The sequence below is a fragment of the Coregonus lavaretus genome (assembly GCF_964263955.1).
Source record: "Coregonus lavaretus genome assembly, chromosome: 31".
NCBI classification, from domain to species: domain Eukaryota; kingdom Metazoa; phylum Chordata; class Actinopteri; order Salmoniformes; family Salmonidae; genus Coregonus; species Coregonus lavaretus.
In genome coordinates this window covers 35,256,790-35,269,964 of record NC_140018.1, presented here as the reverse complement: position 1 = coordinate 35,269,964, position 13,175 = coordinate 35,256,790, and the positions used below count along the sequence as shown (strand labels likewise).

Here is a 13,175-nt window from a genome sequence, read left to right as displayed (position 1 = left end):
CTTTCATAATTTGGTCAGATATACTTGATGTGGTGTCAGCGTTGGTTGCTGGCATGTCATACCTACATTTTCGAATCTTGCCAAAAAAAAAAAAGAATAAGTAGTTGGCAAGTGGTTTGTGATGAATTAGCCATCTGATTCAATGAATGGAGCAGAGCTTGCCTTTTCCCCCAACATTTCATTTAAGGTGCTCTAAAGCTTTTTACGATAATTCGCTCTCATTTCTTTATTTAGTTTAGTCACATCTCAATTTGCAGTACTTTGTCAATCGGTTGGGCTGCCAGACTTATTTGCCATGCATTTTGCCTCATCCCTCTCAACCATATAATTTAATTCCTCATCAATCCAAGGGGATTTAACAGTTCTAGTCATTTTCTTACATGGGTGCATTGTTGTTAGTTACTGGAATAAGCAATTTCATAAGTGTCAAGTGCAGCGTCTGGTTGCGTCTCATTACACACCACAGACCAGCAAATATTATTTACATCAACATAAGAATCACTACCAAACTTATTGTATGACCTCCTACACTATATTAGGCCCAGCCTTTGGAACTTTGCTTTTCCTAGATATGGCTACTATATTGTGATCACTACATCCTATGGATTTGGATACTGCTTAAAAGCAAATTTCTACAGCATTAAAGATGTGATCAATACATGATTTCATTTTGTAAGTACCCTGGTAGGTTGACTGACAACCAGAACCAGGTTGCAGGCACCGGTAACAGTTAAATGTTTTTTTTCCTTGAGTGGGCAGCTTGCTGAAAGCCAGTCAATATTTAAAGATCACCCAGAAAATATGAAGAGCACACCTCCCTCTACTAATTGCCTAGGAGAAACCACTCCCTTTAATACAACAAATTGACCTGCCCCTTGAGCCTGGTTGACGTGTCAATCTGCAAGTTATGAGTAGTCAGCAGTTCTCACACCCCATACATTTTATTTTCATGATTATTTTCCAAATGGGAAGGAACAGCGCAATATGTGACACTCAAATCAATAACCTATAGTCACATCATGCAACCCTTATGTTTGATTTAAGATTTATAATTCAACTAAAAGTTGCCAAATAACTAAATCTAGCGTATAGGATCTGTTTAAAATTCACTTAGGTCCAATTTCAGAGAAAGTGCGCATCTTTTTTATTCAGCTAAATTCAATTATATTCTTAGTATAAAATAAATGGCACAGAACTAATTACATCAATTCCATTTCAATTCAGGAAGTAAACAAATTCCAAATTTCTCAGTAACCACATTAATCCATTGTATAATTTGGTACCATTTTTTTAATGCAGACAATTATCGTTCGACATGCGAGACCCTTTTGTCGGTTAAATTAATTAAGCAAGAAATTGTGGTGGAAACGCCTTTACGAGCAAATATTGATATAACCACCACATTAAAGTAACATGATATGGTGTGTAGTGACTCGGGAAGCAATGCAGTTTATTAGGCTACAGATTAATTTAGGAACTTCACAGGGTGGTGGATGTGCACTGATGCGCTTGATGCTGCTTTCCAATAAATTAGAGGGTATTAATATGATGATCGGTGTGGAAAGTACAAATATTCTCACTCTTACCCATAATCTCATGTAGACTAGACAACCTGCACAGCATCTGCCAGCTGTTTGCTAGAGCACAGGTGCCAAGACCATAGGCACATTTGCTATTTAAACGCAACAGTTGACAGAACTATTGGTAGTTGAACACATTGAACTTTAAGTTCTCATGTACCGAATAAACTAAGTGAAAAAAATACATTGTGTGCACCAAGTCATCATGCAGTGATTTTATCCACTAGTCAGTTTGGTGCCAACACCACTGGTGGGAAAATGCACATATGTTCTTAGCTTTTTTTTAATAGTCTCATGAAAACATCAATTGGATGGAAACCAAGCTAGTGGGAAGTATCAAGGAAAGTTTTAATTTCAGTTGACAATGACCAACACTGCTGCACTCCCTGGGGCCTGCATCCAACCACAGCCCTGTCCATGGACCTGCAGCTCAGTATCACTGCCATGCTGGCCTCACTTCGGCAAACCATCTGCTATAACATTGAGTCAGTTCTTCCTACAGGACATTGTAAAGCTTTTGTTTTGATACCAATTGTTTCTCTGGTAGTAGTGACTTTGTCCTAGACGGGAAATTGGTGCGCAACACTTACATCTGATTACTTAACTCAGGTGGATGGTTCTGAGTTTACAGTTCCATGCTTACAAAAGGGTTGATTGATACATCAGATGACAAGTCTTGGTGTTAAACGCAAATAAAACATACAATTAAGGTAGCTCCAATGGTTATGCTCAATGAGAACATTTGATCACATGCCTCTAGTTTGTTGCTAAGTCAGGAATTATTTTGACATCCAAGTAAAGCAAACTGAATTGTTATATAGAACACTTTATTTGACATGTTGGAATAAAACACTACACCCAAAGAATGTAACCAGAAGAAACATTTAAATGATGCTCCTCAAATAGGACTTTGACATGTCTTTGACCTGTTGAGAGAAAACCTATTAGTTCAGTTATGGGTCTAGGTTTGACAGTGACTGAAAATAATTTTTTTTTAAACATGCCATACCTCTTTTCGGGTTGTCCTGAGTCACACATTGTCCACTACAGGGGCCGCCAGAGGTACTACTGGCATCACAGATGACCACATCACAATGGACAAAGACCTAGGAATCAAATATATTTGATCGTGTCAGATAAAAATAAATAAAGGGATGATTGCCACTCAAACAACATTAACCAATAAAAGAGTGTGAACTTTGTTACCCGTCCACTCGGGTCATCTGCCTCCTTGGTGAAGGAGAACATCTGGACCTCGAAGCGTTTGACGTGAGAGGGGAAGTGGACCCTGGCATCAGCTACCACCGGGTGGAAGACCACAAGGTACGGATCCGCCGGGTTTGCACAGCTGCCAGTGTACAAAGGGACCATGTTAGGAACAAGAAACGCTTTAACCACAACCCCCTTGTGTACGAAGTCTTATGGTGGTGTTGGTTTTATTTTCTGTCCGCTCTTCAGAAACAGCCTGATCAGGCTGGCTCTATCTGGCCGTGTCAAAATGTTGACAATAAACATTGTCCATTATGTCCCCTTGTTATACATTTACATTTACATTTTAGTTATTTAGCAGACGCTCTTATCCAGAGCGACTTACAGGAGCAATTAGGGTTAAGTGCCTTGCTCAAGGGCACATCGACAGATTTTTCACCTAGTCGGCTCGGGGATTAGAACCAGCGACCTTTCGGTTACTGGCACTACGCTCTTAACCACTAAGCTACCTGCCGCCCCGAGATCTTATGAGATCTACTGTATACATGTGGATGGAACTATTTCAGATTTAAATAAATGTGCTGCCCAAAACAACACTTATCCCTTTAACAGACTTCAGCTGTGTTTAGACAGGCAGCCCAATTCTGATTTTATTTTTCACCAATTGGTCTTTTGGCCCATTAGATCAGCTCTAGAAAAATCTGATGTAGTAAAAAAATTAGTTGGGCTGCCTGTGTGAACTCAGCCTTTTTCAAAAATTTTTAAATTAAATTCCTATTACTTACTCAAAGCCCTTCATATATAAATAATTTCAACAACAGGGGGTCAAACTAGCAATGCCATATTAGAATGGCAATTTGCATAGCATTTTTACTCAACATAAAACATTACTTTAGATCTACTTCAATGGCTTTTATAGATAGGTAAGCATTGTTAAAATGAGGACTGTCAAATTTCAAACTGTACTTTGTATGTCCAACATGAATATTCAAATTATATATTCTCAAAGTGCAGCTAATTACCCTTATAGGCACCCTTTAGTCTGAATATTGATTCATTGACCGCATGGCTCATGAAATGTGGTTTAACCAACGGTGCCGAATATACAGTAGGCATCACCAAAATAAGTACTTCATTTTAATTAATAATTTCATGCAGTGCGCCAGAGCAGTTCTTCCACCGTCAGAAAAGTTGACATATATACACATACAATAAATATCAAGCAAAAAGTTGCTTGGCTGCCACACCAACAGATGCACAATCATGGCCTCAGATACGCACGTGGAGGACTTGAGGGGAGTGGCTCGACTATTACACACCGAAGTAAATTAAATAGCCTATGCATTGACAGTTCACGCCTACTTTTTATTTGTCATAGATGTTTGATTTGCATCTTTGTGACATTAATTTACTGTTCAACTGCCAGATATTAGCAAAAAGGATTTGTGAAATCTGAAGACATGTTACGTTAACCGAGACATTAAAACACCCACACCAGTAGAAATCCACTGTCGAGCTGAAAGACGATGGCTAGAGCTTTCTCATGTTGCACAACAATTTAAGTCAAGTAATTGTTTGTCAAAGTATGACATATTTGCACTTGAAGTGTTAAATCCAAACTGCCCACTTCGTGCAAATGTGGTGCCTTTTCCTATGATATACAAAACATTTGCCTGTTTTTATATTTTAGGGCTGGGTTTTATTTGAATGTTACCACCCACCAGCATGACGTTGTTTATCTAAATCAGAAACAGCTGCAAAGTTATTCCCGTGACAGATGAGCCAGACAGCCTCGTGTCGTAGGTGCTAGGCGCACTGGTTTGTGTCAAGAACTGCAAAGCTGCTGGGTTTCACACGCAACAGTTTCCCTTGTGTATCAAGAATGGGCCCCCATCCCTGTGGGCCCCCATCCCATGCCCAGATAAATTGAGGCTGTTCTGAGGGCACAACTCAATATTGGGAAGGTGTTCCTAACGTTTGGTATACACACCCACTTCATAAAATGGTATAATTGCGTGATAGCATTTTCCAAACCCTGTCACCCAGATGAATGTTTTGACCACTAAACTGCTTAGTGTAATATTAGCTGGAAACCACAAGTGTATCCAGATAATGAAAAGGCACACGTGAAAAAATATTCAAGGAATGTAGTTGCATGTCTTTTGCAGCATGCATAATCATGGGCAAAGTCATTGTAGCCCATCATTTCACTTCCCCCGAGAGAAGTATGAGCACAGGCTGACTTGGCTTTGCTGAACCGCAGCCTAACTACCAAAGGTTGCAGTGTCCATTACAACGTAGAAATACAGTCATCTTTCAATAGTTATCCAATTTATGGAAGATGCCAAAATGCTAGATACTAAGATGGCGAAGTTAAAGGCCAGTGGTTTCCATCTGTAGCAAAGTTTCCCCCTAAATCAATGCTTATGACAAATCCAGCTCACTAATCTTTTGAATACGGTGTAGTAAAAATATATTTAAAGCTAAAGACAACATTAGCTAGCTAAATAAGGTTAGCAAGATAGCTAGCTAGCTAGACTTGAGCGGCATTGGTCATGTTAATCAACTCCAGGTGGAGGTTCCCACACCCAATTATTTATATAAATAATAGTAGCCTTCATTCTTCCGAGGTGGAAATTAAAAATGCATTTCCTCTAGGACAGGAAATTACAATGCAAGTGGCATCAACTTCCTCTGGGGGGGCCTTTAAACCGATCTTATTCACGGTTTCAAACATTAAGTGCCATGCTGCACAGGTGTGAGTCATCCTTTAGGTTTAGTGCAATACTGTGTTTTAACACGAGGTCACTGTTATGCCTGAACTCAACCCAAAACCAACAAGTAGTATTCAGTCAGTGTTAAGAACAGTTGTATGAAACCAATCAGAAAGTCAAGCAAAGCTCTCAACCGTGCCAGCCATTCTTAATTTCTATTTGACTGACCAGCAGTTCGGCATCTGAACTGTGCGTTAGATTGGCACAACACTGAACTGCAGCAAACCAACAGGATAACATTTGGAATACAACACCAAAGTGTCTTAACCTTCACATGCGAGTCCCAAATATCTTTGTCGCCCCAGTGTGAGTTTTTTTTTTTATGCGTGTGATGTCAGAATGCACTCACTGTTCCAAAACGTGATTGTTAAGCAGGACACTTAACCCGCACTGCCCTCAAACCAAGGCACACTGCCTGATAATTATCTATAGTCTGTTTCAACTTGCCAATTTCTAATTATCTATGGTTTTATTTTCAAATGTGTCGCCTCATTAATTCACATAAGTAGCCCATTTCACTGTTGCAGACTATTTAAGTTTGAGGCTTTAAATGAGCCGGACAAACTTCTCTTCGAAGAAAGTCCAAGCACTTCCCCAGATAAAGTGCGCAGACATTTGCACAGCTAGTCAGAAATCGCAAACTTTTTCCCCTGGTGCCCGCATTGCGTTCCTATTAAAGTGCCTTATTTTCTGTATAGCATGTTGTCGTTTCTACTGTAGCATACCGTATGTATGGAGTATAATGTATTTACTGTTTTATTAACGTTTAAGTACTTGTGACAAATCATGCATGCCAATTCTTGCATAGATTATAATGACACGTGTGAAATACTTTTGAAGGTTGTACTGATTATGAGATAATGCTAAGCTATTTGCGACTCCCAACGCATTCTGGTTATCACGTAAGCATCTGTCAGACCAAAGATGTCATAAAATGAGGTGAAGGGATGTTCACTTAACTGACTTATGGTGTTGAAGACAATTGGGATCTCAGAGTAGCCAATTGTCTTGAATGCACTTTGTTGTTTCAAATTGTTTGATCATCTTGCAACCCTGTTCAGCTTTCGTGCTATGTTAGGCTAGGCAGTAGGCTTGTATTTGGGGTGATGACTATTTGCATTGTGATTTGTTAAACACTGTAAACGACTAGTCAAGTCACGTGCTCCGGTTCTTGTAGACGCCGTAACAAGTATATATCAAAGATATGTAATATGCTGAAGAGTGCCCAGAATCTCCCATAAGTGTTCAGTTGGGTTGAGATCTGGTGACAGCATATGGCTTACATTGTTTTTATGCTCAACCCATTGTGACCGGTGGATGGGGCATTGTCATCTTGTGGTGGCATAGCCATGGTAGACAAAGGAAAGGGCCAAAATCATGGCCTGCCAAGCATGATGGGTTCTTAATTAAGCAATTAACTCAGGAACCACACCTGTGTGGAATAACTTGGTGAAACAATTGGCCAAAATGCAACAAGTTACCCATTAATGATGAGATTCCATCTGGGTCGGGAGTCGCGGTCCTCGTTGAGGGTGGCCCAGCAGTGGTCAAGCACCAGCGCTACCTGGGGGTCAGTGGAACTGGTCAGCTCCGCCTCGAAGTGCAGAGGCTGTCTCAAGTACCTCACCAATGGATAGTCCTCCTCCTGGTGGAACGTGTTATAGGAGGCATCTGGAACACAGAACGAGACAACCGGGATAGTGTTCAGTGGGCACAAAACAGGAAGGTACCATCTGAACTTGCCCATTAAGAAATGCTCGTTTTGGGATACTGTTGTGCCCCAATAAACACTACCCATTTATAGCTAACGCTATCCCAACTAGAGGCTGACGAATTCCCAAATCAACTCCTAGCCACACCTGTAGATCTAAGAGGGTTGGATAAATGGACACAATATGGATTGGAAACATTTCCACCAAGCCAATCAGAATGCAAGAGTAACATACCACAATAATGCTTACATTTTGGGAATGGTTTTGTACAATTTATCAATATTTTATGAGTGTGCCAAAGGAGACCTTCCAAGTTCTCCAATATTATAATCCTTTTTCAGGAGTTACTAGAATTTAGAGGTAAAGTTGAAATTCTGAATTTGTGCACTCTTACCCTGCGCGAGTCTCATTCTGACCATTAGTCGACCGGTCCCAGTCTCGGCAAAAGGCTCGTTGTGCAGCCTGGTAAGGAAGGCCAATGTGTGAGTGATGTTGACCACATAGTAGCAGGAAATCTTTAACCTAAAGAGAGGGATGTAGACAACGTCAATAGGGGAAACATCAAGCAGTGAGTGGACACAGGCCTACACTGGTAGAAGAGGCACATTTGCCCTGTATACAAAGTTAAAGTATTGAGCAATTAGTGAAAAAATTACCTTTATAAAAAATCTATTAGCTACAATTGTGATGTGTAATGCACTTACTGATATTCTTCCGCTGAAGAAGTATTGGAGTTAATCTTCACCTCAAGTTCATCTGGCAAGGAGATTTCGTTCTCATACAGCATGACATTGTTGATAAACTATGTAATAGAGGGGCATTGACTTATTACAGCCTGCAGAAGCAAACAGTCTGTAAATACAGTACCCATCACCTCAGGGTAATACAGTAATTTTACCTTCCTGGTGGTGCCACACGAGTTAACAGTGAAGTGGAAGTAGGCGAAGCGGTCGTCGCTGTAGGTGGGGCCACAGGCAGGGTCGCTCAGGGTCAGCAGACCGGGGTTCAGACTGGGAGCAGTCTCCACCTTCACCGCCAGCGCAGTCATCGTCCCGTTAGAGAAACACTCTTGGGGGGGCAAAGGACAGGTAGCTATCAGACCTGGGTTCAAATAGTATTTGTTTATTGCCAATACTTAATTGAGCTTACCTAGCACAATAGAACAGCACCCAAAGTGCAAACCATGGCCATCTGGCACTATTAGTCTCAAACAGTAATTGGAAGGAACACAAGTTTGGTAGCCATATCATATGACTAGTTATCTGAATTAATTGTTTGAGAACCAACCAGTCAGTGTTTTGAGGAAGCTGCAAGCCAGGGAAAAGTATTTGAGGGTCATGTTGTTGTAAGGATTCAAGAGAGCCACATCCAGTCTGCTCCTGATAGAGGACGAGTGAACTGACTGAGAACCGATGGGAGAGTTCATTAGTCTATTTAGTATGCATGTATACAGGGTAAGTAAAGCGAGGCTAGTTGCGTCAATTTGGTTAACATGTTGTTTTGGGAGAGCATCGTACCTCAAACACTGCGTCCGGCGAAGAGAAGGGCAACGTGATGGTGAAGTTTGCGTCGCCTTCTGTTAAATACTGTTGAGCAAGCTCATTGCTAAGCAGCCGCTTGCCAACCAAGACCACGAAAAAGGGCTCTTGGTTCCTGTAGTCCACGGTGATGTAGAAGTTCTCCTGATCACAGTTGCCAGTGACTGAGGGTGGCACTACAAGGACAAACAGGGTTGTGTTCATTAAGCACAAAAAACATGGAGGTACTACTTGAACTTGTCCAAGAAGAAACCCTTGTTCTCAGTTGAAAATGTTTTGCTACGGTGTGACTAAATGAGCACGATCCTGGCAAATCAGGAACAGGACACTGGGTCCAAATACTCTAAAGCTTAATACTGTCTTTGAAGAGAACGCATAGGAAAAAAACCTACGGTATGGCTAGTTGGGCTTTTAAGTCAACCATGTGGCTTTCACTGCCAATTTCCTTTCAGATCAATCATTAAACGAGAGGAAACCATTCAAGAGTAGTTTAGCGTAGTCCAGAGACCACAGTTACATACCAATGTCCAGCAGTACAGCATCCACAATGGCAGAGTGAGAGAAAGTGGTGTACTCTGGCAAGATGACCAGGCCGTAGATCAGCTGTAGAGTGAAGGTTGTGACACCTTGTTCCGGCCTTTTCTGTAGTGAAGTTAAGAGCATTGGTCAATTGATAACAGAACTCTATTCAACAGCAAGTGATAACTAAGTACATATGGGGACTATTAAAAACGATATACTACAAAAAGTAATGTTGCCCTCATTCCTCTAACTTGTAGATCTATCATAAAATCAAGCACTATTGGCAAGTGAAAATGCATTCTGCCAAAATAATGGAAACACTTGAGTAAATGAGGGATAGAAAGTATTTTTGGTACATTCTCTCCATTATTTATATTTTGTTGTTCACCCACTTTAGGGCATGCACAAATTACTGCATGTGACTTTGCCTTTACAGAAACACACCTCCTGAAAGACCACCGGGTCTGAGAAGGGCACCTCCATCCTGAAGGTCTTCAAGGTGTTGTCCAGGGATCTCTGCTCCTGAACATTGAAGCCTCTGGCGTTGCACTCTGCAACAGTTAGCACCACGGTGGGAAAGGTGATGTTCAGCAGCGCCACATCAAGGTTGAAGGTCCCCAACTCAAACACAAACACTGCCTGCTCAGGAACTGCGTCTAAGGGCGTGTCTGTTCAGTGGCAAACAAAAGAAAACATTTTGAATTGAGTTACAATGGAATTCGAAAATGAGCATTTGTTATTGGAGAAGTCCGGGTAAGGCCTCCCCGTTTCAATAAATTCTCTTCAGTTGTCCCTAATGAACGACCCAGGCGTCCCAACTTCCCGCAGGCCCAAAAGCACCATTAAACTAAACTCACAGTTGCGAACTTGTGGCGGCCTGGCCATCGGAGGTGTTGTGATAGGGAAGAGGACTTTGTATCTGGTGTCCTCGTGTGCGACCTCCTCGATCCACAACAACTCAAGCATGGGCTCAATGGTGTAAGTGACAAAGTACTGGTTATCCTGAATATGGCTCTGTAAGGGAGAGACAAGTGATGCATTTAGGAATGTCTGATTACAAAATCAGGCTGTAATACACAATTGAGTGCAACATGTAAAATGTTCCTTATAAGCCAGAATGTTAAATTAAATTTAGAAACTTACTCTACCGGTTATCTGTGTGGTTTGTCCTTCAGCCTCGTAATTTAAGACAAAATATCCAAAGGAAAGTATTGTTTACCAGACTTGTGGTAGGTATATGTTGTCGGCTTGTATTTTCAGTCAACGGACTCACAAAGTAAATACTTGCACAATATGTAAAATAGCAGAGCGTAACCGAACGTTGCTTGCGTTCAGCGGCAAACCTACCGGCTCTAAAAAGTTGGGTAAACAATACTTTCCTGTGGATATTTTGTCTCAAATTTCAAGCGGCCGCATGACAAACGGTAGAGTAAGTTTTACTGTAATTTTAGTCAACTTTCTGGCTTGTAAGGAACATTTACACGATTTTGCAATCCAATGTGTCAGGCTGTATATACCAATTGTGTATTAGCCTGATTAAATCAGACAATTAGTAATTTTGCACAAGACAATGTTTCTAGGAGTTTCCCCATCTCTCATGGGAAAAGGGTTACCGCAAAGCACTGACAACTGCTGCTGTAAAAAGGGCTTTATAAATAAGATTTGATTGATTTAGAATTAACAGAACATTCGTCATCCCATGCTGACCTTGAAATAGCCGCCAACCGCCCCCACCGGAATTTCAACAATAATATGAGCCTCCGTGACTAAAACCGAGTAGTTTCTGGCAGCCATTTCCTCAGTGTCCAGCCTCTTAGCATCAATTCCCATGTAGACCTCCAACATGGTGAAGGCATCAGAGGAGATAAGTGGGTCTATGTGCCTGGGCATGTACCAGGTGATCACTTCTGGGGTAAATTCCACTGCCCCTGCAGTGAAACAAGAAGCCAAGGTCATGTTCAGTAGGCCAGTGCACATGTAACAGAACATTTTGCAACTGAAAACAAATGTGCCCCAATTGGAAAAATTGTTAGTTCCTCCCCATTTCAAAACATTTTCCCCACTGAACAATACCCAGATACTGACAGAAACTACATAAAACACAAATGAAAGTCTTGTCTAGAGCCAATTAATAACTGGTTTATAGGATCGTAATTCTCCCCAAGTTCCATTATTTCACACTCAACCTGGTGTTGGACAAACAGCCGTTGCATCTACTCGAGTAACCAGCCACTTCTGCGCAAAGAAGGTTGAGGTTGAGAGCACCCTCATCGGAACCCCAGCTACCTGTTCAGGGGCAACCACACCAGGGCCGTGTTCAGTAGGATACACCGTATTAAAATATATTGCAAAAAAGTTGGTTCTTTGTCAGGTAGGGCCACTGTTTCCAAATGTTCTCTCTACTGAACATGACCCAGTTATAAAACCAGGGTGGGGGGGGGGGAGCTCATGGAGGAAGTGGAGAAAGTCATCTTACATTCTGGAGGTACGTCTCCTCTGCATTATGGGGGCTTCTTAACACTAGCCTTGTGGGAGTGTTGGCTATTGCATAGCCCTTCCTTTGGACCTCATCCACCTTCATGACCTTCTTGCTAGGACTAAAGACCACTGCTGTCATTTTGTATCCTGAAGCAACAGCCTGTCTCAGGAAATGGAAACATGAATTAAACAAATTGTCAACAAAAAAATTCTGTTCAGCGCCATCCTTACATTTTTGTAGTGAAATTACAGATACTGAAATATGGCTACCTCAGCTCCTCTCCGGAGGTCGCCGCTCCTTGCTTTCGGGCCTCCAATGGGCTGCTCAGGGAAGGTTTGGATGTCTGGAAGAGTCCTTCTGACAGACACCTAGGGGAGAAAGGCCATTATTCCCTAACCATTTTCTCCCTCCCGTACAATAAGAAATCAAGTCAAAGGCCATTTCTCAATCTGTGTCCACTCTCCTCAAATGCATTGAGAATAGGCCAAGAGTCCTATCCTCTAAAGTTGTCCTATGTGCAGTTTGAAAAGGCGAGCGGAATCAAGGACATACAGTTGAGAAAGAGCCAAGGCCTCTAATTTGTTTCACAGAAACAGACTAAATTAAACACTGGAGAGTTATAGGTCTAGACAGATCATTCATACAGGCAGTTAGGACAAGCTCGACTGTAAACATCTCCATTGGGGCATGCTCTGCTCACTTGCCTCCATGTAGTTGCGGTCGCACAGAATCTCTCGGGAGGACCAGCGGGTGTAGCTACAAGTTTTGCCCACTCTATACACAGGGTCTTCAGTCAAGTGGTTTCCTGGCAGCCTAAACTGTATGACCAAGCTGAACATCTTATCATCCTAAAATGAAGAAAAAGCCTTTCATTTACATTTTAGTCATTTAGCAGATGCTCTTATCCAGAGCGACTTACAGTTAGTGAGTGCATACATTCATTTTTTTTTTATACTGGCCCCCCATGGGAAACGAGCCCACAACCCTGGCGTTGCAAATGCCATGCTCTACCAACTGAGCTACATCCCTGCCGGCCATTCCCTCCCCTACCCTGGACGACGCTGGGCCAATTGTGCGCCGCCCCATGGGTCTCCCGGTCGCGGCCGGCTACGACAGAGCCTGGATACGAACCAGGATCTGTAGTGGCACAGCTAGCACTGCGATGCAGTGCCTTAGACCACTGCGCCACTCGGACATTCATGCCAGTTATAGACTATGGCAAAATTGTCTATGAACGCAGCTGCCACTGTTGTGAAGCAACACTACACTTTACTATGGGAGATGGGCTCAGTAGTACACATCACTGCATTCTGTATCAGAAAGTAGGCTGGCCCTCTAGAAACAATGCAATGTTTTGATAT

General features: G+C 42.0%; 1 protein-coding gene across 1 annotated transcript; it reads right to left on the bottom strand.

Moving 5' to 3' along the window:
* Positions 1 to 1,081: 1,081 nt before the first annotated feature.
* Positions 1,082 to 12,657, bottom strand: LOC311107179 (uncharacterized protein; the record flags this gene model as incomplete). The annotated part of the gene is made up of 17 exons (XM_084149669.1): positions 12,519 to 12,657; positions 12,084 to 12,182; positions 11,812 to 11,973; positions 11,522 to 11,621; positions 11,043 to 11,263; positions 10,193 to 10,349; positions 9,780 to 10,003; positions 9,335 to 9,455; positions 8,793 to 8,989; positions 8,563 to 8,677; positions 8,174 to 8,343; positions 7,980 to 8,077; positions 7,670 to 7,797; positions 7,045 to 7,234; positions 2,787 to 2,928; positions 2,590 to 2,686; positions 1,082 to 1,095 (listed from the first exon to the last, which is right to left on the bottom strand). The coding sequence occupies exons 1-17, from the start codon at positions 12,651 to 12,653 to the stop codon at positions 1,082 to 1,084; spliced, it is 2,370 nt and encodes a 789-aa protein (XP_084005795.1). The 5' UTR covers positions 12,654 to 12,657.
* Between the last annotated feature and the right edge of the window lie 518 nt (positions 12,658 to 13,175).